This window comes from Trypanosoma brucei, chromosome 10 (genome assembly GCF_000210295.1).
Source record: "Trypanosoma brucei gambiense DAL972 chromosome 10, complete sequence".
Lineage (NCBI taxonomy): Eukaryota > Euglenozoa > Kinetoplastea > Trypanosomatida > Trypanosomatidae > Trypanosoma > Trypanosoma brucei.
The window spans coordinates 335,871-362,985 of NC_026743.1; the positions used below are offsets into that span (position 1 = coordinate 335,871).

Here is a 27,115-nt window from a genome sequence, read left to right on the forward strand (position 1 = left end):
GAAAAAAAAAAATCTCTAGGCAAACTCGTACAGCGTTACAATTGTGAAAAGACAAGAGTCTGCTCAGGATATGGAAAAAGGAAATGAAGTTCCTCAGGCACCTATGTCCCCACAACCTTATCAAACTAGTGGAAAATTCCCTCTGCCGGTGTGTTTTTTTCCCCCTCCCCCCTTTTATTTTTCTTGCACTCACTCCGCTTTGTCTGTATTATTCCCCTTTCTTCCTTCCCTCCCCTCCGCCCCGTTGTACGACCAACAACGTACACGGGTGGTGGAAACGGAATTGTAAACTGGGAGAAAACCGTCCCCCCCTCCAAAAAAAAAGGAGACAAAAACAAAAAAACTTTGCTGCCGTGACTTCTGCCCACCACGGTAATTTGAGATGTAACCCTCTGAAGAAAAAAAAAAAGGGAAGAGGAAAGTAGAGAAATGCAGGGTGCAAAAAGAAACTTATTCCACACATCCGTCTCAGTGCAGTAAGGAGATTGGGAGCACAACATACCATGGAACTATTGTAAACAAAATAATACATACAGTCGTTTCACCAAGTCACAACTGTAAGAAGGAAGAACGGGAAAAAAAAGAGCAATTAGAAGTAAAAGCAATATGGTAATATATTTTGCGGAAAGTGGATCAGAAAACTAGGAGGTGAAGATACTGAAAATAAGTCAACAAAAACCACACTTCTCAGCACCAACTGTTGGTGTTGTATTCCGTGGCAACCACTATACGCAATGACCCCACGCTTGCGGTTGAGAAAATGAGACCCTAAAGTGGAAAGCGCACTCCAACGAGAGGGTTGATGCTGAACAACTAAGATATGAGAAGGAAGAAACTTCCTTGGAAGAAGTCAGAATTAGAAACGTTCCGTTGCTCACATCACATAGGCCAGTCTACTTGATTTTATTTGCATTCCCTTTCCTTTGCATTTTTTTTTTTCACTGTTGTGAAATTCTCTACACACGAAAGGGATGTCTTGTTTCCAAACTGCGAGCTAAGTATTGCAAGAACCAGGGTCATCTGCCAAGCTCTGACATCCGAGCTTGACGAGTCCGAACGAGACAGTATCCTGAGGAGCCGTTTTCATCCAATTCCCTACACTGCGGCCAATTGGAGCCGCGCCAAGTGGACTCCACGAATAACAAGGGAGGAAAACAGCAACAGAGAGTAGTAACAATGTTCTCTACACTCTGACGAATAGGTTTCGGTAGAGCCCCTCCACTTTGTGCAATAAAGCCTGGACGGTGCGCCTGTCCTCCTCGTGAGTGAGTGGAACGAGAGGTACGTTAAGCACTTGCACAGAGCCACCCATAGTGGCATCAGCGATGATGGACCGGGTGGTCACCGTCGGTGAGTAAACTACCACCTGCTGCAACAGCAGACGCAAAATGGCCATTGCGTCTTCCCATAGTTTCTTTCCCTGTAACTTCTTTGGCTCCAGTTCAGCTTCTAACACCCCCCTCTGTTTTTCGCGTTTGTCATTCGGGGTCAGCATAAGCTGTTCAGAAGCCGCCCAGCGGATGAGATCAACAGCGTACCGGAGCATCAACTCCTTCGCGGAAGGTAAGCAATCAAGCGAAGTACCTCGCGTCGTTAACGTGAAGGAGTGCTGTGTAACTCCCTCCTCGTTGTCCGCCGCTGAACTTGCTGTTGTTTGAGTACCTTGGTTACTCTGAAGGCTCTGTTTGAGCTGAGACGCGGCTGTTTGAATGTACCCTTCTACCTGCTTGAGGTCATCCAAGGAGTCATGAAAGAGAGACGATGAGGCACTCATGTTTGGACCGTTCGTGGCGTTGGCAGCTCCTCCCGTATCCCCGGCAACATTGCTGCACTCCGAAAATACGGTATTTACTGCCGCACTAAGAAGATCCCACCCGTAGGATAGCAGAACAAGACCTCGGCCTGGGTCACGCTCCCTCTCTACAATGTTATATTGCAGAATATGAATATACTCACGAAGCGCCAAGATAGTTTGCCTCTTCTCCAAAGTCGTTAAAACATTTCTACCGCCTTCACAATTCTCAACCGGGAGAACTGAATTATCCACTGCGCTGGGGTACTCAGCCAGCGCTTGTCCCGCAAGTGTCACCCCGCTTGCAGACCCCAGAGCATCAGCAAGTACGGACCTCGGTGATCCTCCTCTCACTAATACAGGTGCACTTCGAGGCTCTTCATGAGTAAACCACACGTGGTTCTTCACATCGATGATTGTGCAGCGCTTTTTCGCCTCGGAATGCAGCATCTGCCGAAGCAATTCGTAGCAGCTGGGCGAAAGGCGCCTTCGATTCACGTATCCTTCCTCCTGTTGCGACAGCTCCTCACCCGCACCGTCTGTCGTAGAAGTTGATGCAGAGGACGCACGATTTGTCATATCCAACTGCTCTGCACGCGCAATAGCACCAAGCAGAGCATCCGCCGAGCAGACGGTCGCTTTGGGGTAGATATAAGGGTGTCTAGCGAACAGTAATTCGTACATGATAACCCCCAGTGCCCATACCTCCGCTTGATAGTCATAAGAATCGAAATTCAAGCGCTCCGGAGCCATGTAAGCCATAGTGCCAACAGCAGATTCAAACATTTCTTCGCCCTCCGTGGCCTCCAGAGCGGAGCCCTTTCGACTGTTAACCTTCGCCATACCCCAGTCGGCTACTTTCACTACCGCCTCATCGATATTACAGGATGTTAGAAGAATATTGGCTGGCTTTAAATCACGGTGCATCACACCTCGTTCCCTAAGGAAACACAAGCAGTCAACCAGCTGCCGCATAATACGTCGGGCTTGCGCCTCCGATAGTGGGTCGTGCTTGGCCAAGTACTCTTTTAGGTCTCCCCCCTCGCAGAGCTCCAGAACGAGCACGTAGCTTGGTTCATTTTTGTCATCTATAGTTTCGTAAGTACCGTAAGCTTTGACGACGTTCGGATGACCCGGGCACCCAAGCAGGTCCATTATACTGATCTCGTCGGGTGTTTCATCCCTCTTTTTCGCTGGCGCCTTAATAATCTTCATGGCAACATGATACCCCTCTTTTATGTGCTTCCCACGGTATACTTCTCCAAACTGCCCTTTTCCAAGGCTTTCATCCATGTACATTTCATAGTCACCAACAACACATGTGTTGCCCTCGCGTACAGGGGTACTAGGTCTCCATTTGCTATCAAAGTAATCACCTTCTACATTTCCCTGCATTATACGTGCGGCATCCGCTTTCGGGTGTCGACGCAGCTCGATATCATCCCTCTCCACGTCGCTGGCCCGTCCTTTCCCTAGCACGCTTTGAGTGAAGAATTCCACTATACCATCACCCCCCAACCACTTCAGAAGAGCCATGGAGTACGCCCACTCACCTTCAATAACACTAAAATAGTCCACAACCCTAATAATATTGGGAAAATTTATGGCCAACACCCCCACTTCTTTTTGCACATACCTGCTCAGCTCGTCCTTCTTGTTCGCAGGCCTCTTTAACACAGATACCACAACGTCGCAGTCGTCTTCCACATGTTTTCCACGGAAAATAAGACCAATGTTCACGCTCCCGGCGACATTACTCCAGTCCACCTGGCTACAATGGCTTAGAAGCCCAGAAAGTTCCGCCATCCTCTGGACATTCCTATAGTCAACGATACCAAAGCAATCAACATAGCCCTTAAGAATCTCTTCGGCACGGTCCTCAACTCGTTCGGGGCAACACCACGCCTTTCCACAGCTACAGCAAGATCTCATACCATCAAGTAACTTACCCTCTCCGTCACTTTATACCTAGAAGGAAACTTTTAAAAATATGAACTCACTCTTTACTGCTGTTTCTTTTCCGACCTCCCCCCCCCCTCCTATGACTGCCTTTGTGTACCAACTTTTACAAGAACAAAGAAAAAAAAAAGAGCGCACAATTTCCTAAACATCACCGACATATACATCTGACCTCATCGTAACTACGGCGATCAGCACATATATACCACCTAACATCCAAACACCGTGCCGAACCCTAGTCCATTTCCACAAACGATGGTGGTATATTGCCTCGGAGAGATGCAAACGGAGCTTGAAGTAGGAATTATATGCACCGTTGGAATTAGTCTCACCCACTCGTAAGCATCCTCATGACTCATCCATCCTCAACTCCTCAAGTGAGGCACAACACCACCGACCAGGACTCACAGGGCAAAAAAGCAAGTGATTGACAAGCAACTATTACCAGTACACCACCATCAACCACCGAGGTCGACACACATTACAGGAACAACGGTAATGTTATCCACCGCTTCGTTCATCGCTACGCTCCATGTGTTACACGGGAAAGAACTCTCCTCTCTTCTCATACCGGTTTCTTTATTAGCTATTCTTTACATCCTTTTCCCATTCATTCATCCCTTATGCTCACATATCTTCCCCAAGTATGATCATTGTGAAACAAGCGTAGGGGAAATAACAAAACAAGCACAAGGCACAAGAGCTACCTGCTTACACAGGTAACATTAAATAGGGAGGAAGCATGGGAAAGTACAAATTTACGTACGGGTAATTGCACCACAGAACCCCGTTGCCTCCCACCATCAGCACATCAGCGACCGCATTTACAGTTTTGCCTTCACAGCGGCCTTCCTCCGCTCAAGTTCCTTTCCCCATGTTTCATACACGCTCGGTTTTAGGATTACAACATCACGCACCTCACGGTATGATTGGTCGTAATCCAACCCGTAGCCAACCACGAACACATTAGGAACATCTGCCACAACGTATTCCGCAGTGAAAGGTATTTTACGCCCACCGGGTTTGTCGATAGCCACGAGGGTTTTAATGCTCGCGGGTTCGCTCTTTTTCAAGCTGTCCACCACTTCCCTCAACGTCAGCGCAGTATCAAGTATATCCTCCAAAACAAGGACATGTTTTCCGCGGATGTCACAAAGACCGTCAGCCTTCACGTCAACTCGACCACAACTTTTAGTATCGTGACCATATGACGAGGCCCGCAGGAATTCCACACGTGTGGGGACGCCAAAATCACCAAGAATGCGAACCATGTCAGCAGTGAAGACGAAGCTGCCTCTCAATACAGACACAATTACCAGAGGATTTTCAAGTGGTTTCAAATTGCAGTTGCTGTAGTCATCGGCAATACGCTGCGCCACACCGCGCATGCGAGTGTGTAGTTCTGCCTCTGTAAAGAGGACACTCGTTGCGAAGTCGTATTTGCAAGCTGGTTCCATTCTTCCTGCTTTTCTTTCCAGAATATCTCACGCGAGCTTTATGATATCTCTTGTGAAACCTTGTTACCGCAGAAGGAAAAGAAGATGCTAACATTGCACGATAATTGGGTTAGGTTCAAGGCAGTGGACTACCAGGCACTGCATGATACCTGTGGGAACGGCCGCATTCACGTCAATATTGCCAGATTAAACAGAGACGGAGGAAAAAAAAAATGAGAGGAGGGTGGAGGGAGAGGAACGTAAGCACCGTGTCCCGTCTCTTGGGGGGTAGAGACGTCAGTAACCAAATGTAGTTGTCGCTTTTACAGATGAAATGACCTTAAATCAGACCGGTGTACCATATGAGCCTAATGACGGGACGCTTTGGAAATACATCGCCGTGGTGTTAAGTCGCATTTTAGAAAAATCAGTCGACGCACATCAACCAGGGGCACCAAAGTGACCTGAAGGAGAGATAAAGGAAAGAAAGAAGAAGGGTATGTGTAGTATACAACTCATTTTCATGTACACCTCACATGTTGCTTAGCTGTTGCTGGATGAGCATCACCACATGACACTCTACTCACATATGCATGCAGAAACACGCACACACACACACACACACACACAAACTATATATATATATATATATATATATATATATGTATACGTGTACATGTCGCTGAAAGTCCGTACATTTTTTCATGCGGGTGTATGTGTGCCCGTTATTTTTCTTTGGTTCACATTGGACGCTGACAGAAACTGCGTCAGATAACAACTAAGATAAATATCGTCAAAAGGTGCAGAAAAAAATAAGGTTAAATGTGTACACTGAGGATGACATGAGGAGACAACAGAAGAAGTACTACCAACAGCAAGCAGCATACAATGCGTTATAACCGAAAACGGAAGAAAGGAAGGATGAAAGAAAGAAAGAAAGAGAGAAAATAAAGGACGGGGGAAGCGATGGTGGGAGGGGAGCAAATGTTCCTCGGCAGCAAAGGAGGGTAAAGGCCGACCAATGGAGGAAAAACAAAAGAAAAAAATTGGTGAGGCCTCACGGGGGGGGGGGTTGAGAATTGAGAGGGATGGAAGAAAAGAACACGTTCATACAAGACAAACACAAATACACGTGAAGCATCACAAACACGAATTACGTGCAATCAACCTGCAGCGGAGAGGCAATAAAATAAAAAAAGAATGGCGGAGTGGAAAGGAGGAAACCAGCAGTTGAGCCCTTTCACACACACATAAAAAAAACTTAGCAGTGCACAACATGGCGGACACGAACAGCTGCTACACAGTGATTGAGAAGGAAAATAAATAAATAAACGAGTGGAAAGAAAGGGATGGAAAGGAGAGGAGAGGAGAGGAGACGCATTTCCACATGTGGCGACCCGTTTTTCCAACCCTCACGTCATGAACTTTATATATTTTTCTTCCTTTTGTTTTTCTTCTTCCCCTTCCCTTTTCTTTTGTTTTTTTTTTAAAGCCTGATTCATCCTCCCCTTTTTTTGTCCTTAAACAAAATAAAAACTCGGCCATTGACGACCGGCTATTTGCTTGCCCTCTCCCTAACCCTGCACCTCTACCGTTTCTCTTCATGAGCTGCAAAACAAACATTCGCACGCCTTCTCCCAAAATACAATTACAAACACAAATACGCACAACAACTCATAAGCACAAACAACTTAACCACAGAAGACACAAAACAAAACAAAACATCCTGCCTTTATTATTATTATTCCCCCCCCCATTTTTTTTTTTGGGGGGGTTTCACCGCCAACAAATAACTTTCTTCATTTCGCCATTTATCACATCATCACATATCTCAGCGCCCTCTACTGCATGGGTTTCAGTCACCCTTATTTTTATTTTGTTCCGCTTTGCATAACTTTTTTTTTGCTATTTAAAATTAACTAACTTCATTTTTTTTTTCTTTTTTGCCGTTTGTCTCTTGTTTCACCTTATTTTACTCTTTTTTTCTTTATTTTTTCACACACGATTCCTTTTTTTTTTCCGTTTCTTTTAATCTGCATGTGGATATACGCCCGTACGTACGCAACAGTTTCATCAAAAGGATATATATATGTTTCTTTTTTTTCATTGGTTTTGTTTTGTTACTTGACAATTTCATTTCATTTTATTTCATTTCACTTTTCTTTTTTTTTTTCCTTTTCTCCCCTTTCCCCTTTCCGTGCTATTCGTTATTTTCCTCCTTCCCTTTTCTCTCGCTCCCTCACCCCTTTTCCTCGCTACAACTTACAAACACAAACACACTCACACTCACACTCACACTTGCATGCGTGTACACACTTTTACTTTTCTTTTCTTCTCTTCTCTTTTCTCTTTTTTGTTTTGTTTTTTCTTTTAATTATCCGCGAGTGTTCGGGTCGTTGTTTTTGTTTGTTTGTTTGTTTCTTTTATTTCTTTTTTTTTTTTTTGGGGGGGGGAGGGGAGGGGGAGGTGTCTCTTTTCATATGGTCGCGATACTCATCGATTTTTTGTTTTGTTTTCTGTTTTTACATCGGTGCATCTTCCGCCTCATTCTTTTCCTTTTCTTTTTTATCTTTTTTAAAAAACAAAAAACCTTTCAAGTCGTCCCTTTTCCTTCACCCGCACCTCCAAACTCGTGTGTGTGTGTGGGGGGGGGGGCTTTTTTTTTTTCTTCCCTCCTGTTTTGTTCTGCCAACGGTACTTTTGTATTATTATTTTTTTTTCTTCTTTCTTCTTCGCTCCGATTTTTCTTTTTTTTTTTGTTGTTGTTTCAATTCATTTGCTTTTTTTTTTTGAACTTTTCCTCTTGAGGAGGATATGGGGAGAAGAAAAGGAGTAGGAGGAGGGTTTTTTTTTTTCATTCATTCATTCATTCATATCCACCCCCTTCCCTTCTCATTTCCTCCCTTACCGTTTATATGGTTGTTGCCTTTCTTTCTTTTCTTGTTTTGTTTTGTTGTTGTTTCATTTTTCTTTATATATATATATATATATATATTTCATTTCAAGTAAAGAATAAAAAAAGAAAAAAGAAAAAGAAAAGCCAACAGGATGGCCCTCCTCACAGCTGCATGTCACATTTATTTATTTTAACTCCTTCGTTGTTGTTTTGTTTTTGTTTTTGTTTTTTCCTCCTTCTCCCCCCACCTTTTGTTCTTTTTTTTTCGATTCTTCGGGGTCTTACGGCACTTTACCTGCTTCCATTCATCCATTTGAAAAAAAAAAAAGAGGACGTGACGGGGACGGGGTGTGGGGGAGTAAAAACGAAAACAGCAGGCGCGGGTTCTTCCTTTTGTTATTATTATTTTTTCTTTTTTTGTTCCTTTTGTTCCTTAAACATTAATATCATTTTATACAAAAACAAAACAAAAAACAAAAAAATTGCTCTCTCTCTCCCCCCCCCATTTTTGTTCCGTTTCATTCCGTTCTTGTGTATGTTATATCATATCATATCACTCAAGTTTTGTTTTTTCTTTTGTTTTTTTCTTTTGTTTTTTTTCTTTTTTTTTTCATTTTATTTTGTTTTTGGTTTGTTTTGCCTCCCTCTCCCTCCTTCCCCACACCGCCGCGTATTTCCCCTCTTATTTCCTCTTCTCTTCACATGATTAATTTAAGTGCTATAAATAACCCTAATGGTAACAGTAACCGTCATAATAATAACAATAATAATAATAATAATGATGATGATGATGATTGTGGTGGTGGTAGAAGCAGTAGCGTAAGTGAGCAGAAGGACGAATATAAATAAATAAATATACAAATATATTCGCTCAAAAATACCCATACAAAACGGAAACACAGACACGAACGCGAACGCACGGACTCTTTCATATTTTGTTTTGTTATATATATATATATATATAATATTTTGTTTATGTATCTTTTTTTTTCTTCTGTGGTTGCCTCTCCTTCCTTTGGAGTTTTGGCCCAACACATACCCGCTATTGCCTTTTTTTTTTTCCTTCTTCTTCTTCACTGGTTTTCGGTTGTTGTTTATTCTTCATTTATATATTTTTTCTTTTTTTTTTGTGTGTGTTTTTTTGTGTGTTTGTTTGCTTCCTTTCCCTTTACCTTTACCTTTGCCATTGGCATTCTTTTTTTTTTTCTGTTGTTGTTTTTGCTAATATTTTCACCCTCTCTTTCTCTCTTTTTCTTTTTCTTTTCCTGAAAACACAAGCACAAACTTTCATTTGCTTCTTTTTTCTTGTTTTTTTTTCCTTTTGCCTCTTTTGTTTTCCCCCTATTATTTTCCCCCTTTTTTCTTTTCGTTTTTTTCTTTTATTTTTTTTTTTACTTTCCGTTCACTCTGCAATAACGGGACTTCTTATTTTTTTTTAAAAAAATTTTCCATCATCTCGCAATTCCCCTCCCCCTTATCTTTCCTTTTCCCTTACCTTTCCTTTTCATTTCTTTTTTTTTTCCTTTCCCTTTTCCTTTTTCTGTTGTTGTTGTTGTTTATTTGTTTGTTTGTTTGAAAAATATGATAATTCCGTCCCTTCCGTTCCATTTCAATTAAACTTGTATGTAGAGGGAATCGCACAATGAAAAAGAAATAAGAAGAGAAAATAATAAAAAAGGAGAAAATAATAAAAAAAGTAAAAAAGTAAAAGCAAAAAAGCAAAAAAGAAAGAAAAGGGGAAGTTGGGAGAAGGGGGAAAGAAAAGAAAAAAGAAAAGAAAAAAGAAAAGAAAAAAGAAAAGAAAAGAAAAGAATGCACAAATCCCGGAATGCAATGTACCACATCACACAAATAAACGTCTAGCATCACATCACACAATTCCCCGCCACTTTGCAGCCACCATTCCTTCACACGTGCTTTTATAAATATAAATATATTTTTTCCCCCTCCTTTTTTTTTTTAAAGAAAAAAAGTAAGTCTCATTTCTTGTTTGTTTTTGTTTTTGTTTCATCTTTCATTTTTTTTGTTCTTGTTGCTGCTGCTGTTCCATTCCTATTCTTCTTCCCCCATGGTGAAGAGAAGGAGGAGGGAGAGAAAGAAGGAAGTAAAGGAGATAAAGCGACGGTTCATTTCTTACGCATAATAATAGTAATAATAATAATAACAGTAATAATGATTGTAATAATTACTCTTTCTCATCTGCTCATTGACCGATAACATCTCCACTCTCCAGTTCCTTTTTTCTCCTCTTCCTCTTTCTTTGTTTTCTCACTCTTTCTCTTCCTCTTTTCTTTTTTTTTTTGCTTCTTCGTCGATTTCCCCCTCCACACACACACATACTTCTTCAAAAGAAGATGGGGGGAAAAAAAAGAAACAGAAATCGAAAGTAAAAAGAAAAAAAGAGAATGAGAGAGTAGGGAAAGGAAAAGGAAAAAAAAATAGTAACAATAGTAACAGTAATAACAGTAGTAACGACAACAGTGACAACTGTTATTATCATTATTATCATTATACTTCCATGTTCATTTTATTTGGTATCAGTGTACGGTGCAGCCATGGGGGACGCGTCTTTACTAGTGAGGAATCGGTTCTTGGTGTTGTGGTGGATATAAATTGTGGATATCACCTGGGGGATTGTCATCAATGTGATCGCGCCACTTTTCCCACATCATTTCGATTGTGTCCTCAACAATAGTGCCAGTAAGTTGGTCCTTTGCGACAATTGTTTCCTTATCATTCAACTTGTAGGCGTTAATTAGGTACAGTGCTTGAAGTGTGAAGGACATAACCAAATGAAGGTGGTCGGCAAGATCAGGAATGTCGCGGAATTTCCCTTGCAAGTACTCTATTCGCTCCTCCCGCGTGGTGAGGCTAGCTTGGTAGTCCGATGGGAAAACGAGTACGTAGTGAAGAAGTAACCCACCGATGGTGGATGGAACATCCCCAAACGGTAATATGGAGGCGAATTCAGCAAAATCTTGCAAACTGCAGCTGCTGTTTCCAGAAAGGAACACAGTGGAGGTGATAACCTCTACAAGCTCGCGAAGGCAGCGGCACATAGCACGAACCATTACAGTGAAGGCACATAAGTGTCGACTGTAGACAGGAGCCCATACAAAGGGCAAGTTCTCACTCGCACGGCGATACGGCAGCTTGACGAGACAAGCAATACGTGAGGCCAGTAACACACGCGAGTCACTATTGGTATCCTGGTCATCCATACTAATTTCTACCTGCTGATTGGCAGGATTGATGTAGCGACAGGGATTGCTATTGATAATTCGAACGCGGACCAACTCCGTCAGGAGAACAAAAGATGCCTGAACGTCAAGCGGGTTTGCCTTGATGGTTGCCCTCAGATATATGGGAAAGTACACAGATGGGTAGTCCTTTAATCCCTCATCCGCCATGAAATTGATGTCGCTTGCTTCACTTCTCTTCATGCTGCTGAGATCCTTTTCGTGGTAGGCGGCCGGGACGGAACCACCCCGGTCGTGGCCGTCCATCCCGCAGCACTCCATTTCCATCCCATCCAGCGCGTCGTTAGGAGCAGTGGAGTGCGAAAAGTAACCGAGGAAATCAAATGACTTAAGAAGAATAGCTAAAAAGGTCTCCCTCTTGCTGTTGTAGCGGATGGGCACCCGACCTGCAGGACGGTTGCTCTCTTCCACCGCTGGTCTCGATGCATCAGCTGTGACACTAAGCACTGAGGCAATGCTATAATCTGCTAAACAGTCTTCGTCCAATTTCTTCAGCTGATCACTATCTGAGATTTCCCACTCGTCTAAGTCGATGAGGTCGCGGGGTCGATCCATCGGAGCCAATATCGGTTGAAACCATCGAACCCACGAAAGGCACTCGGTCCGTTTGATTGGGGGCGGGTGCGCAATCCTCTTCAGTATCTGTCCAATGACTTGACTGCGCATCGTCATGAGGAGCCCTAATGTGGTGTGATAGTCCTTAGTGTCTGAAACGGGGCATTCATCACGGAGGTACGACTGTGTTATAGCCGTCATTATACGCACAGACAGCAGTCCAGAGAACTGCATGTAAAATAGTGACAGCGGCACAAGATGACCCAACACCCCGGCGAGATTTGTAGGCATGTCGGCGTTCGTCAAGTCAGGATCGAGTACGCGAACTAAGTATACCAACGGTGTGTCCCGTGATTTCGTGGAGAAGACCGCACTGTAACGAAGGTATCCACGCCCTTTGGAATGCTTAATGGAGAGACCGGCCTTCTTGCCCGTTTCCTGTGAGCATGCATGGGCATTGATAAAGTCCTTAATGGAGCGAAATTTCGGTGTGGGCGTGGATAGTTCCTCATAAACCTCCTGCATTGAAAGATTAAGGGTCACGCGCGCGGACGACAGTGCAGCGTGCGTTGCCGTAATGAGGCCAAGGTCCATCAACCTATCCCCCGCAACTCTAGTATTCGTTTCGGTGACGTGATTCGGGAAGAGTGCACGAAGAACCCTATCCCTGTCTAGATAATTTACGCTGCTATTAGACACGTCAATCTGCACAATGACTTTCATTTCGTCATACGGAAGCAACAACATCTCTGGCGGCCCCATTAATAAATCTGCAATTCCCTCCTTGTGGAATGCAACCATCTGTGCCCAGTTGAGGAACGGGGCCGTAACCGCCATTACGCCCAGTTCCTCCTTCAAGTAGCGTGCAACCGCCATTTGCACGTCCTCGCCTAGGGGCTGATCAAACGCTTCTTGAATTTCCACTTCATCCGGTATTTCACCATCCTCCAGCTTACTCCAGACGGCGTCGCGAGCACGCAGCTCCGCCTCAGTCGTTAGAAATGTCTCCACATCACCACTCACGCTAAGACCGTTGAAGACCCAAATGGGTTCCAGTTTCATGTTTCGCATCCACTCCACGTGCTGCTGCACTAACATGAGTAATTCCTCGGGGAGTGTAGAGTGAAGAAACCACAAGGAGTCTCTCTTCCTGAGCTCATCACGAAGACTCGTAAGGCAGAAGTTACCGTCCACAGCCACTTTCAGCGCGGGGTCGTCCTTTCCATATCCCTCTGGAAAGAACTTTGAGATATTGTCCACCGACACAAGGCCCCGATCATGTAGACAATCGTAAAGCGCCTCCGTGGAGCCGCTCATATTCGCATCGTCCCCCGGAAATGTGTCACCCATGCTTGGGGTCGTAGGGATCATAGCGTGCGGACTGGGCGACACGCCTGGTAGAGGCATAAAGTTGCCCACTTGGGGGGGTAAACCTTGGCCCATCATGGGCGACTGATTCATGCGGTTGGGAGGCATCATCCCAGGATCAGGTGTACCTATGCGCGGTGGACGTGATGCGTTTGATGCAGGCACTTGGGGACCCATCCCCCTTGCCCGCATTTCCAAGTAACCAGCATTGCCACCACCACCACCGCCACCACCAATACCAGCCGGGGGCCTCGACGCGTTCATCGGACCTCCAGGGCCAACACCTGCACCAGGCAAAACGCCACCGTACGGCGGGCCCGCCGGCATCGGTGGTGGCGGTGGTGGTCCCACAGGTGCACCCGCACCGTAACCTACCTGCGCTGGAGGGCTTACGCGCGTATCCGGGTACCCGTCATGACGCATCATTGGTGCACCGTACATTCCGCTGGGTTGCATATGTTCCATGAGAGGTTGTCCTCCACGACCAAATCCCATTGGCGTGTGCGCCCCTTGATGGGGAAGTGCACCGTACCCACCGGGAAGGGGTGCACCGGCAGGAAGCCCGTTGTGCATCGCTGGGTTACGCCCGTAAGGAATATTTGCTCCACCTCCCATATGGGAAGGGGAGGAAGGATACTGGCCACCGTGCACATCTCGGTACATTCCACCCATATCTCCGTAACCACCACCGGTGCCCGGGCTCATTTGATTGTAGCCCTGATTATACATGGGCGTCTGCTGCGGAGGACTATTCCACGGACTGCCAGAGACACCCTGCCCAAAACTATGTGGTGGCATTTGCGGCTGACGGATGTTATCGTAAGCATTACCGTAAACGCCATTGTGATGGGAGTGATGATGGTGATGTTGGTGCGGATGTTGGTGAGGATGTTGGTGCTGGTGCTGATGTTGATGCTGATGCTGATGATGATGCTGATGCTGATGATGGTGCGGATACATCATAGAGGGGCCTGGGGGTGACATTTGTGGCCCCTGCTGTCCCAGGTTTCGGCCCTGTCGTTCATTATTGCGATTTGCTCCAGCTTTCCTCATTTGTGCTTCCCCCGTCTGTTCCACCTAACTAACACACGCACGCCCAGACAACAACTACGACTAACAACACCTCAAAAGAAAAAATTGCTATTTTTTTTTCTTTAAAAAAAAAAAAAGCGACGGCAACAACTACAACTACAAATATATAACAGCTGCTTTCAAGGAAAGGTGCAACGTTAACACACTTTCCCCCTTTACTATTGCTTTATATACAAAAGTTAACAACACAGGAGGAAACGCAGGAGAGAGAAGGGAGATTATTAAGGGAGGTAAGGGAAAAGAAAATGCAGGACCTGTGATACACAGACAAGCTTGATCCAGGCCTCCCCGGGAACTGGGGTGCCCAGACACTGGCGTAGAAAATAAAAGAAGGAAAAAAATAAAGAAATGGAAGTAACGGGAAAGCCCCCACAGAAACGCTAAAGATGATTCCCCTTCAGATTAACCTCAGATACCCACTGGGAAGTTACGAAGTGTGGTAATACAACAGCTTCTCAAGAAATGAGTGAACAAACAAATAAAGTAAAGGAATACCCGCCCAGGTGCACATATATCAACTCTCCCCAACGCTACACTCTCTCCAGCACCCCCTTTCGCGTTTTGTTTAAGCAGCCCACTGCGTTACCGGCGTTTGTCAATTTAAATACTACCAATTATTATTCTTTCACCTGCTCATATGTCCCTCACCGGCACGATGTTACCATCGGGGCGCAGCGGCCATTTCACGGACAGCTCTGAGTCATTTTCAAAAGAAAAAGGGCGAAAACTACAAAACTACAACAACACAATTGTGAATCATAAAAGAAGGAAAAGTGATGATTTTAGGAGAACTCGAAGCCAAACGGAACCGAGGCGATCAATCAAAAACACACACAAAAAGAAAAGCATACGGGGTTTCCTCCAGGAAAATTTTTAAAGTTTCACTGAGACGTGGGGAGAAAAAAATAGGTTGAACAGCGAATAGCGTGCGCTGGAGCACGAATGAGGCGGCTGTGACGGAAGATGATGAAGAGAAAATAAGTAAGAGGAAATGAGAACCGCTATTGGCTAGCTAGAGAAATCATTCGTACACTTATGTACTCTTTGTATTCTCTGTTGAGCGCTTGCTGAACAGCACCTCTCCCTCCACTGCGGGGCCGAGACGCGTTCCAGGAGGAACGGCACCAAACTCAAAGTTCTCAATACCTTTACGATGTACCTCGGGGACGCCCAACATGTCAAAAATAACAACGGACTTCCGCGGAAGAATTGGGGAAAGGAGCAGCGTCGTCACGCGTACACCCTCCAGGGTAATGTACAGCACCGTGCGGAGCCGTTCCGGGTCTGTTTTGACGAGTTTCCATGGCGCCATGTCGGTGACGTAAGCGTTGATGGCACGTAGCACGTCGAAAACGGCAATGATAGCTTTCTGTATGTCGGGAATCAGGTAGTAGTGATCCGCCGTTCCAGGCAAATCCTTAATGAGTTGTATGAGGGACTCGTCCTCCTCGGTGTAAGCCGCAGGACTGGGCCACTCGCCGTTAACATTTATCTTCGCAGAAGTGCACCGCATGACAAGATTGCCGAGCGTATCAGCAAGCTCACCATTAAGGCGGGCAATCATGTTCTTGTCACTGTAGTCACCATCATCGGAGAAGCCCGACTCCCGAAGCAGGAAGTACTTAAGCGCATCGTAACCAAACTCCTCTGCCTTCTCCACCGGATCGAAAACGTTCCCGAGGGATTTGCTGATCTTCTTGCGATCCTTTGTCCACCACCCATGTGCGACAATCTTCTTGGGTAGTGGAAGGCCAGCAGAGAGCAGGAACGCAGGCCAGTAAATTGCGTGGAACTTCAAAATGTCTTTCCCAATAACGTGAACATCAGCAGGGAAGCGCTCGAGCTCGTTAAAGTCATCCACTAGGCTCACCTCCTTCCCGGATTCATCTACTCGAAGACGTGAACCGGTTAAATAATTCGTCAGAGCGTCGAGCCAGACATAAACGCAGTGGTCTGGGTTGCCTGGAACGGGTATCGCCCAGTTGTGCAGTGTTTCCTTCTTGCGGGAGACACTCAGGTCAGGCAAGCCCTTCTCCACCGCGCGAATTACCTCCCTTCTGCGAAACTCTGGCACTATGCAACCGGGGTTGGCATGGTACCATTCCAAAAGCCTCTCGCGGAACGCGCTCAGGCGGAACATATAATTTTCTTCTGAGACCCACGTTACGACGTGCCCACTTTCGAGGCTCACTTTGCATGGATTGCCATCCTTGTCAACTCCGTCCGTGATGTTCTGTGGCGTAAGGAAGGACTCATCACTGATTGAATACCAACCTTCATAACGGCCGAGATAGATGTCACCTTTCTGCTCCAACTTCGTCCATAGCTCCTTAACCACCGCCTTGTGTTGCTCATTGGTGGTGCGAATGAAGTAGTCGATGCTGTAATCCATCTGTTCAAAACACTTCTTGAACTCGCCAGCCACAGCAGCCGTAAAATCATACGGAGAAACCTGTTTCTGCTTGGCAGCTTCGGCTACCTTCTGCCCGTGTTCATCGGTGCCAGTCAATGCAAACACCCGCTCTCCCTTCACGCGGTGGTACCTCCCAATGACGTCGGTAATCAAAGTGCTGTACACGTGACCAATGTGTGGTGCTGCATTCACGTAGTAAATGGGTGATGTGACAAAGAATACTTTCTCCACCTTAGCCGACACCTTGTACACACGTGGGCACCGCAAGAAGTCGGCAGCTTCCTGCACAGAGAGGTTCTCGAAGGCGTTATCAATCAACGTCTTCTGTTCCTTTTGAAAGGTATTGAACCACTTCACAAGATGCGGTAGCTGTTGCTTCTCCGAGTCCCGCAGCACACCGCTCTCGCAGAGAGCAGGAAGGACAGCACACCATACAATACAGTCAATGAAAAAAGTGCTGACGGCATCGGTGGGATCCGCAGCCCCTTTACCTTCAACAGCTGGAAAGTAAACACAGCGGTCATCATTTTCACTAATCTTTTTGTCGAGATATGAAAATACAGCCAGAGACTCCGCCGTTTGCCGTCGTTGCGTGTAGAGCGGGTGCACAGCACGGGTAAAAGTCGTTGCCTCCCACTCCAACCACGTCTCGTGCTCCAATGTCAGGTTTGTCAAACCGGCAACGGGAGAGGCGGTACCGTCACCATTAGATGAATCTGCTACCCCTCCATTATTACTAGTGGGTTCAACGTTGTAAAATAAAATGACGCGGGCCATTTCGTTAGGTGCAATGATGGGCTGCTTGAAGGCTGGATGGTGCAAAATAGGAGTTGCATATGCTCCCGATAGCGACACCTCTACGGGTCGTTTAACGTAATAAGAGCATAGCAACACCTTGAGGGCTTGTGAGTTGGCCTTTTCTGAAAGTAGCTTTAGAGCCATCCCGTGAAATGCAGAGCCTGATCGGTGCTTCAGACGACAACCTATCTTTGGGCTTATTTTATCTTTCTTTCTCTTCTTTTTAAAGGGTTGTTCCTGTTTTGTTTGCCTTCCTTATTGTAAACGAAGTGATAGATAGGTACTCCTAAGCTCACTTTGTTATTCTTTCCTTATAGAATATGTTTTTTTTTTTGTGTGTGTGGTTTCACTGTTGTTTATGTTTCTAGCGTTACTTATCGTTCCCCCTTCCCTTTGAAGTTGTCAGTGGCAGTGCTTTGGCTCAACTGATAGCGTCTTTTTTTTTTTTAAAGGCTACTGCTGTCAGATCTCCTTTCAGCAGTTATTCCTCCCTTTATTCCTTGTTGTCCTTTTTTGTAAATGTATATCTCGCCTACTGTCTTGATCGTCACGAACTATACGCCTTACTGATTTCCTCCTTCAGTGCCTATTTATTTGTTTGAAAAATCCCTTGCGTCACAGTGGACGTCACCGCAACATGACGAAATAGTGAGACACAAAAAAAAAAATAGAGAGAAAAAGCAAAGAGTTAAAGGGAGGAAATATGCATGTGTATTGTTTTGCTTGTTTTTGCACTATCTTAACAGGTAAAGTTAGCATTACTACGACGCATCCGTACAGCATGCGCGTTACATCACATGTCCATCCAATTTACTTCGCTACTTTTGCCTTGTCGCAGCTGCTGATGAAATTTTCCTGTCCTCTGAAAGCATATGTATGGTTTGTAAAGAAGATGTAGAAAGAAAGGAAAAGAAAAAAGGAAGGTGAGATATTAGTAAACAAATACGCACAAATACAAACATATATGCGCATATAAATAAATAAATACATATATACAGGAGGGAAAGTAGTTATCTCGCATTGATTGATTGATTGATTGATCGACTTATTTATTTTGTTTGCTTGATTAGGTCTGACGCACGTACTCTCTTTCTCTCTCTCTCTGATGCACGCTCTGGGGTGAGGGGGAAACAAAAACAATAATATAAAAGAGGCATGCAGCGAAACGACGCTTTCAGTCAGACATTCATTCACTTAAAAAAAGAAAAGGAGGAAAGGGATAAATGGATGGATGGATGGATGGGAAGGAGAAGGAGAAGGAGAAGGAGAAGGGGAAAAAGCAAAGTAAAGTAAAGGAGATAAAGGGGAAAAGAAAAAAAAGAATTGAATGAATTGAAGTGACGGAAATGAACTAAAGGTGTGAAGAAATTTTTATTTTTTATTTTAAAAAAGATGAGTAGAAGGGGAAAACAGAGGAATAAATTTTTTTTTTAAAAAACAAGGAAGGGGATTAATTAATTACTTTTTTTTTTTCTTTCATACCTTTTTCACCTTCATCTTCACCCTTCTTTTTTTTTTTTTCCTTTTCCCCACCACCACCACCACCACTCCCTTCATAATTTATTCTTCACCAACAGCACTCACAATTTGCGCAACGAAACACATCTCGTTGGGAGGAACAATACACAAGTACAAGCACACACAAATACAAGGAAATATGAATACCGGTAATAATCATAAAATTAGAATGAAAGTGAAAATTTTTAAAAAAAACACCAGAATGAAACCCGTAATTATCACAAGCGATGATGACCGCTTTTTTTTTTTTCCTTCTCCTATTTCTTTATTTACTTTTTGTTTGATCATAAGGCAAGGGCTAAACAACTTATTCCCACCAATGTTATTCGCATCATCGCCTCACCGTCCTTCTGTTTTAGCATTTATTTACTGTCATTTGCATTTCCATCTCTCTCATTTTATTTTTCCTTTTCTTCCTTCCATCTGCACCCTTCTCGTATTATTTTTCTTTTTTGTTTCCTCCCCTCCCCTCCCTTTAATACATAAAATTGCTGCATACCTTCTTTTCTCAAAAAAAAAAAAAAACAACAATTGTCGCTGCTGTTATTCATATCCTCACTTATTAATATTACTGTTGCCGTTACTGATACCACCCATCCTCTCCTCGTTTTACTCTTTCTTTCTTTTTCAAGCTTCTGTAGTTACTCGTTTTGGTATTCACTATTTTCAGAAAAAGGAAACAAAAAAAAAAAAAACTAACCATCACATCACATCACATCACATTCCCCACCTTCTCGCATAAATAATTAATAAAAATGGAAAGAAGAATGGAAAAGAAAAAAATTGAGACAAACAGATACGGTGAAGGGGAGTGGTTGACCGCACAAACATAAACGCACACACAAACACACACGTAACAACACACAAAAATTACATATGAAAGGGCGAATGAGGGTCTTAATTTTATTTTAAAAAAAAATTAATATTAAAAAACGCTGAAAGGTGAAAAATACCAGCAACAACAAGGCAAACTAAATAAAAAAGAAGCGTAAAGAAAAAAAAATTGAAGTGAAGTGAAAACAATTCAAACCTGTGTTACCTACTTCTTGCCTTGAGTTGCGGAGGTGGAAGCAGATCCGGTCGATTGCTGCACCTGTTGCTGGGCGTTTCGGGACTCCACTGAGCGTCGCAGTTTTGTGAACATACTCTCTAAGAAAGATGTACTGCATATAAAACTCTTCTCCCAGAAACCATACTCTGGGGCCCTCATGAGCTCCATGAATGTACTGAGTACTCCCCACGGATGCGGTTGAATGATGAGTGTTTTTTCCACCGCTACACGGGTGATTTGCTCTTGGATGCACTGCTGAACCACGGCGTTGCGAATGGATCGGTGGGGAAGGAAGAGGTTGGATATAACCTTCACGAAGAAGTTCGTTTGACAGTTCGGGTAACGCAGATGGTTAGCGCAGGAACAGATAAAGTAATAGCGGTGTTCGTGGTCCAATGAGCCCGCAAGGTGGCGGTAGAAACGCATAGCGTTGGATTCAGGAAAGTTGGGCTTCACAGCATGATCGTTTACCTGCAAGTACACAATGCAAACGTGCAGTACGATGGCATTCATCAGCCGCCAGTTGTGCAACGACTGCAACTTCTCCACAATACTTTGCATGTAAGACTCGGACATTGGTCGGTCATCCTGCAATTTCTCGGACAAAGTGTTTCCATCGAAGTGGTGCTGTTTGAAACTCTCCTCAATACACTTTACTTGATTGTCGGTGGCAGGGTGCTTCCGCATCTCCGAGCCATCGTCTGGCACACGCGCAAAGAACTCCGGTAACTTCACACCCGACGGGAAGGAGCACAAAACAGTGTTTAGCAACTGCACACAGTACGGTGGGATGGCGTCACACAACTGGTAGTGATATGTAATAAGAAAGCGTGAGTAGTCGTGTGTGAGTACCAACATCAGCTTGAAGAACGCCTTGTAGAACACGAGTACGTTTTTGGAAATATTTCCTTCACGCGTGAAGCGCTCAATAAACTCGAGCCCCTGAACTAACAGCGCAACATAGGAGGGCCACGGCACAGGCGAACGTAGACAGCGGTTGAGGAATATACGGTGACTCACAAGCTCCAGCCATCCAAAAGTGAACGCAGGATATTTGAGTGGCGGGAGGTTATGAAGAGTATCAGCAAAAGCACTTGTGATTTGCTCCATCGTCTCACGCTTTGGCGAATCCGCACGCACGAGCGTGGTAAAGAGATTACTGAAGAAGCGCACGTAGGGTTGTTGTTGGAACATCGGTGCGTAGGCGGTGCCAGCGGGAAGCTCAGACTTTGCATTTCCAAGGTGGTTGGGGTTCTGAGCCTGTTGTAAACGTACAACGACCGCCTGATGATTATCTATGAGCGCCCATTGGAACGCATCCAGAACCCGCCTGAGTAACGTAAGAAGTGTCCGCGACTCGTTCTTCAACGAGCAGTAATATAACAACACTGTCACTAGGTCAGACAAGGCATCCACATGTGTGAAAAGCCCGTCATCGTACTGGTAACGATGGGGTGGAGCGTTGCCTGGCTTCCATTCAGCGGTCAAAGCACGGCCGAGTACCGCCGGGTTGGAGCGCTCCAACTCCAACGACTTGGTGGCGTAGTGTTCAACACAGAAGCGTAGTGACGTAGTGAGGAACGTCCTAAGTTGCGGGCCGTCAAGCTGCTTGTTGTCTCGTAACTTCATCATGTACTCATACTGTGGTGGTGGTTTGTTACCCGGTAACGCCGCTGATGTTGTAGACGTAGAAGCAGCGGTGGCAGAAGCGGGGGACGATGTAGTCGGTGCTGTGGCGCCCTCCTGTGACGGAGCATTGGTCGCGGCACCACTGGCCTGGTTAGACTCGCTGGACGAGCTGTGCATTCTCCGTGCGTTAACAATCAACCACTCTTCAAACAATCCTCGAATTTTCTCTGCATCTTCTTGATTTTGGGGTGCAAGCGTAGGCACAACAAGCCGCCGTACATGCTGCTCTACCAAATTGGAGAGTGCAGGGGAGGCTCGCATGGCGTTGGTTGGTGCTGCGGCTCCCGGCGCCATCTGAGCCCCACCCATTGCTCCCGAATCCTGTCCACTCGCAGGCAGTTGCTGGGACTGTGGCTGGTGCCGCTGCTGCTTGGGCTGATTCTGCTGCTGGCGGGGCGTTTGGTTGTCCTGTTTACTGGCAATGCTCTCTAGCTGGGACACTGTGTCCCTCAATTCCTTTGCACTAAGGAGCTTCTCATTCACGATTACCCTGGATAATGTTGCGCCAGCGAAGTCTACTACACCTTGCCGCCCCATCCCCTCAGCCAACAGTGCCTTAGAGAGCGCCGCGTCGAATCTGGAGACGTTGAGCACCTTAATACGCAAGAGATTAACCGCAAGGTCCGTGTAGCTCCAGCGCTGTTCCGCCTGCAAATACAACTGCGTCAATTCTTCGCGAATAATATCTCCCCCGCGCTCATAACACGTTTGCAATACAAAGAGGTAGACCTCGTTGAGTAGGTTGCAGACATTTCTGTGACGAGCAGTAGTGAGGTCATTGCTTGCGGCTGTCCCACTATCGGCACGCTTCATCGCACCTGCAAGCACAAACAACTTGCGAAGCATTGGGCCGACGCAGTAGATGGCTGTTTCGGCATTGATGATGTTTGAAATACCGATTACCCGAGTGCGGATAACATCGTGGCTTTCGCCAAAGTGTCCGTTCGCAAACTCGGGGCTTGTCAGCGATAGCACCTTAGCGTCGCCCGTAGAGTAGTGTTGGACTGTGGCGTCCTCCAACGTACGCACATACGCAGTAAGCAGCCCAACAACGGGCACACTGTTGTTGAATTCCTCATAGACTGCCCGCTGCAGCGGTGGCAAATTGTGAGGCGGTCGCAACACCTCACCCATATGCATCAACAGATCCCGCACATCGTGATACTCCTTTGGGGCTCGTGGGGGTTCATGGGCGGTAATTTGATCAATCTTTTCCTTGATAATCTTGTCTAACTTCTCATGCAGGCGCTTCGCTCCTTCCTCTGCCGCCTGCCATTCAAGCGCACGTACGCACAAATCCATGTTATTTTCACGGATTAGCCCTTTCAGCCGCTCACGGCGCTCCGTGTAGCTGGGCACGTTAACATCAATCAAACGGCTGATGAGATCACCAACCTGCACGTTAAATGGCTCTGGAAGTGCGTCACGGATGGCCACTGTGCACAAGTTGGAAGCCAGAGAACGAGCCATCGCATCCGCTGCCCGGAGTTGCGCCTTAATGTCGCGGTCGAAAAGAAAGTCCTTAGTGGTAATGTGGCAGGCTGTTACAGCGGCAATTGTGCCGGAACGCTGCACCGTCGGCTTGAGTTCCTGCGTAACCCTTTCAAGCGTTTTGGCCAGGTATCCCTTGTACACAGCAAGCCGTTCGCCAAAAAGGCTCGCCTCTTCCTCACTTACCCGCACCGTTTCAGGTGTGATAACGATGGGAGGCCTACGCGGGCCCACAGCCTCAAAAGCAAGTGCTCCACCCGACGGAACCATAGAATCCTTTGGCTTAAAGGGCTCCGCGTTGGCCTGAAGAGGGCGGTTGGCACGGGCAACCTGGGTTTGCAATTGCGGCTGCGCTGCCTGTTGTGGTTGTTGAACTTGCTTATGCGGTTGTTGAACGACATCCTGGAGTTCCATCTTATCCACACGGAAGTCGGCACTCTGGTGAATGTTTATTTCTCTATACACATCAGATATGCACAACTGTGTGCTGGAGTGGATGGGATGCATGTTGTAGTACTGCTCGATTTCCTCCAGTTTCACATTCATGTGTTTGCAAAGAAGATCCACCTCAAACCTGAGTGTCACCCGCAGGTTTCTGAGGTTATACATTTCCCACAGGAGACATAATTGCCGCATCGTCCACGGATTGGGTGGGCAGAAGAAGCGTGAGTCCATGCAATGATGCAACACTCTTGCAATACATGAAACTACTGCCATAAGTTTTCCCTCGCGCAACCCGAGGATAATCAAATCCTTGAAGCATAGTTCCTGAGCCGTAATGGGAATGTTCTTAGCTAGGGTTAGGAGCCCAAGCCAATAGCCAAGATTCTTGAGCAGTGAGCGCTCCCCAGGATCGGCGCGTATCTTGTCACTGCTAAGCAGCAGCTTGATGGAAGAAACGGTAGCGCTGCGTATCGCCTTCTCCAACTGCTTCGACTGCAGGTTGTTGAGGAGGTTCAGGTAAGTAGGATGATAATTCGGCTCCAACGCTGCACGTTTCACCACGAAATACTCAGCAAAGAACTCGTAGTACTCCGGACGTAGCTGTTTCGCTAACTCACGGGCATTATTTTCAACGTTGTGCAAATCCGTGTTACCAATTATGAAGTTGATCTGCTCCTGGATAACACGCGGCGGTGCTGTAATACTCTTCTTCGACAGCAGCGTCCCTATGTCGTGCTGATGCAACGTTGCTGCAGCCACGCGATCCTTCTGCTGCTCCGCTGCCAACATATTGTCGCGACGTTCCGTGCTGAGAGCCAGGACCGCCGGGTCAGAGAGCAACGATTCCACTTCCTTCTGTTGTTGTGTCGTCTTCTCTTGATTCTGTGCACGGCTCTGCGACTGGCGAGCCGCCTCCTCTGCCTTGATACCCCTGTTAATGGCGGCCATGATACCGGGTATTCTTATGTCGAGGTCCTTCACATGACGCAGAGCACGCCCGTACTGCGGCCACTCTGCCAGCCTAGGTTTGATTTGTTCCAACGCTATGATTCCATACTCCTCCACCAGGTGGTCAGTAGGCTTTACAATAACCGGTAACAGGAGGGTCCATGCGCGTTGTTGTTGGTTCGGCGGAAGCAACTCCCGTGCTATCATCTGACCGTAAAGTGTGGCGAACAGTTGTAGTTCCTTGTGGGGATAGCAACCAATAGCGTTGCACTCTTCAAACATGATGCTCACGATGCACGCACAGAGCTGCTTATCACGACTCTTGCTACTTTTCAAAAGCTGCTCAATGAAAGCGAGTGATGCTGAGATGGTCGGGTCACCCGCCTTGTACATACGCCTGTAAAACTCCGTTGCATCGTTCTCCACGTCAGTGGGGAAAAGAGAATCAGTTGATGCCAAGAGTATGCGCGCTTGTTCGGCAACGTCACGGAGCAGATCCTTCAGTGAAGAAGCAAGGAAAGTGTTGAGTGCGGCAGTAGCCTTTGGGACGTACTTCTGTTTATCCAGCAGCTGCTCCGCTACCTCAACAATAGACGTGGCCACTGCAAAGCGGTTTTCTGCGGCGTGAGCCCGAAAGTGCAACTTTCCCTCAAGTGCCTTACTAATCCAAGAGTCACCAGCACCACCACTCACACCGCAGTTGGCTCCGCCGCCGCCTCCCTCATTGGACTCATCCATGCACATTGCAATAGCAGTAACCAACCGTGGGTTGCCACCAACCGCAAGGAACGCCCTAACAGCGTTCTTTGACTTAAGCACTGCCTCCATTACGTCAATTGTACGACTCGGGACCACAATAGTTAGCTCAGACAGTAGAGAAATGACGGTGTTCAACTTTCCGCGCCTTTCTGCCTCGGGGATGATGGTAGTTGCAACGCGTTCAAGCGGAAGCCGAGAGTCCCTCAAAATCAGTTTCGCGGTGCTGAAGTTTTTCATCGTACCTGGGAACGAGCCAAAGAGCAAGGAATACAGCATGAGAAGTGGATAGCGCAGCGCCGCCGGCCGCAACGTCTCGGCATCAAAGGCACCGTCGCGGCTTGCAACGTGTACAGCTGCTTCGAGGAAAGGGAAATAGCGCCACAACTCTACTTCTCCCGCGCGGCTTTCAGGAACTGTCGACGGTGACGCACTGGCACCGGAAGTCGTGGGACTTGAAGCCGCATCCGCAGCGTCCATTTCTACCAGCTCGATTGGTGCCATTTGGTCGCACGACAGCCCCTGCATCGAAACTTTCTCTGGGTGCTTAAGTATATATTCTAACACGGTGCGCTGCCGGCCGACGTTGCTCCATCTCCCGAGGAATATGGTAATCGGGGGATACACACCGGGTGTGCCGGTACCCTTGAACTTACAATACGCATCAAACACGATAGACACATGCTTCCGCACGAATGGTTCCTCGTTACTCTTATCAAGCATACGAAGGACGGTATCCCAATCCACCGGCTCCTGCACTCTCTCCTGAAGTAACTCCAAAAGTGGAAACGGTGAAATGGCGGCGTTTTGCTGTACCTTTGTTGGTTCACGCCCGGCTGAAGCCATGAGAGCGTTATACGTGTTCGTGTCCGTTGGCGCACTCCCTTGCGAGGCGAAGAAACCAACCACATCCGCCACATCGACTTGGGTGACGGGACGGGGGAACAAGCTGAGCAACTCACGACAGTCTGCCGGCGTCGCCACACAAGCCGTGCCTAATTCATCAATGATCCTTGACAGACTGACATGCATATCGACAACACCATCATGTGGCAATACTGTAACCCTGTCATTTGCACCACCTGCGGCTGCGGCAGAGAGTTGAGTCTCCAAAGCTTGCACATCACCCAGTTGTCGTGCGAGGACACTGTAGGACCAAAGACTTGCGACATCCTCCTTCACTGTGTATTGCGCCACACTGATGCCATTGAGGAACTCCGCAGCCGCCTCCTTTCCCTTTTTGCTGCCTGCCAGAAGACCCATCGCAAACTGCAGCTGCTGTGGGGGCGTGAGCTTCAAGTCCCGCGTCATGAGGGTCACCAGAGACTCCTTCGTTACAGCCACCGGCGACTCATCAACGGCCGCCGACACAAGCGTAAGCGCGTTACTCTTTTCAAGGGCCGTCGACACAAGTTTAGAGACAAGGAGATTTTTTTCCTCTGTCTGCGGGGGCGTCCATATAGAAGAGACAGCTGCAGACACAACAAACCTATACAACTCTACAGACTGCCCGGCTATCTTTTCTAGAGCCTGCAGCGTTGTCTGGAGGGAACTCTTCGTCGCAGACGCTATGAGGTACCGCGCCGCAGCACCACGGGAGCTCCCGATGTCAGTAATATGCTCATACAACATGGACTAAGGTAAATGGC

The 27,115-nt window shown here is 46.5% G+C and overlaps 10 protein-coding genes across 10 annotated transcripts; 2 read left to right on the top strand and 8 right to left on the bottom strand.

Annotated features, from left to right (window-relative positions):
* Window positions 1-125: 125 nt before the first annotated feature.
* Window positions 126-500, bottom strand: TbgDal_X1670 (hypothetical protein, unlikely; the record flags this gene model as incomplete). Its single annotated transcript, XM_011779050.1, has 1 exon — window positions 126-500. One exon carries the CDS (start codon window positions 498-500, stop codon window positions 126-128), a length of 375 nt encoding a protein of 124 aa, XP_011777352.1.
* Window positions 501-1,183: 683 nt separating this feature from the next.
* Window positions 1,184-3,724, bottom strand: TbgDal_X1680 (protein kinase, putative; the record flags this gene model as incomplete). The annotated part of the gene is made up of 1 exon (XM_011779051.1): window positions 1,184-3,724. One exon carries the CDS (start codon window positions 3,722-3,724, stop codon window positions 1,184-1,186), a length of 2,541 nt encoding a protein of 846 aa, XP_011777353.1.
* An 851-nt stretch (window positions 3,725-4,575) lies between these two features.
* On the bottom strand, window positions 4,576-5,208 carry TbgDal_X1690 (hypoxanthine-guanine phosphoribosyltransferase,putative; the record flags this gene model as incomplete). The annotated part of the gene is made up of 1 exon (XM_011779052.1): window positions 4,576-5,208. The coding sequence occupies one exon, from the start codon at window positions 5,206-5,208 to the stop codon at window positions 4,576-4,578; it is 633 nt and encodes a 210-aa protein (XP_011777354.1).
* A 1,275-nt stretch (window positions 5,209-6,483) lies between these two features.
* On the bottom strand, window positions 6,484-6,810 carry TbgDal_X1700 (hypothetical protein, unlikely; the record flags this gene model as incomplete). Its single annotated transcript, XM_011779053.1, has 1 exon — window positions 6,484-6,810. The coding sequence occupies one exon, from the start codon at window positions 6,808-6,810 to the stop codon at window positions 6,484-6,486; it is 327 nt and encodes a 108-aa protein (XP_011777355.1).
* A 414-nt stretch (window positions 6,811-7,224) lies between these two features.
* On the top strand, window positions 7,225-7,980 carry TbgDal_X1710 (hypothetical protein, unlikely; the record flags this gene model as incomplete). The annotated part of the gene is made up of 1 exon (XM_011779054.1): window positions 7,225-7,980. The coding sequence occupies one exon, from the start codon at window positions 7,225-7,227 to the stop codon at window positions 7,978-7,980; it is 756 nt and encodes a 251-aa protein (XP_011777356.1).
* Window positions 7,981-8,102: 122 nt separating this feature from the next.
* TbgDal_X1720 (hypothetical protein, unlikely) lies at window positions 8,103-8,789 on the top strand (the record flags this gene model as incomplete). The annotated part of the gene is made up of 1 exon (XM_011779055.1): window positions 8,103-8,789. The coding sequence occupies one exon, from the start codon at window positions 8,103-8,105 to the stop codon at window positions 8,787-8,789; it is 687 nt and encodes a 228-aa protein (XP_011777357.1).
* Window positions 8,790-9,574: 785 nt separating this feature from the next.
* TbgDal_X1730 (hypothetical protein, unlikely) lies at window positions 9,575-9,949 on the bottom strand (the record flags this gene model as incomplete). Its single annotated transcript, XM_011779056.1, has 1 exon — window positions 9,575-9,949. The coding sequence occupies one exon, from the start codon at window positions 9,947-9,949 to the stop codon at window positions 9,575-9,577; it is 375 nt and encodes a 124-aa protein (XP_011777358.1).
* Window positions 9,950-10,656: 707 nt separating this feature from the next.
* On the bottom strand, window positions 10,657-14,319 carry TbgDal_X1740 (hypothetical protein, conserved; the record flags this gene model as incomplete). Its single annotated transcript, XM_011779057.1, has 1 exon — window positions 10,657-14,319. The coding sequence occupies one exon, from the start codon at window positions 14,317-14,319 to the stop codon at window positions 10,657-10,659; it is 3,663 nt and encodes a 1,220-aa protein (XP_011777359.1).
* Window positions 14,320-15,391: 1,072 nt separating this feature from the next.
* On the bottom strand, window positions 15,392-17,713 carry TbgDal_X1750 (methionyl-tRNA synthetase, putative; the record flags this gene model as incomplete). Its single annotated transcript, XM_011779058.1, has 1 exon — window positions 15,392-17,713. One exon carries the CDS (start codon window positions 17,711-17,713, stop codon window positions 15,392-15,394), a length of 2,322 nt encoding a protein of 773 aa, XP_011777360.1.
* A 2,413-nt stretch (window positions 17,714-20,126) lies between these two features.
* On the bottom strand, window positions 20,127-27,098 carry TbgDal_X1760 (hypothetical protein, conserved; the record flags this gene model as incomplete). Its single annotated transcript, XM_011779059.1, has 1 exon — window positions 20,127-27,098. One exon carries the CDS (start codon window positions 27,096-27,098, stop codon window positions 20,127-20,129), a length of 6,972 nt encoding a protein of 2,323 aa, XP_011777361.1.
* Window positions 27,099-27,115: the final 17 nt, after the last annotated feature.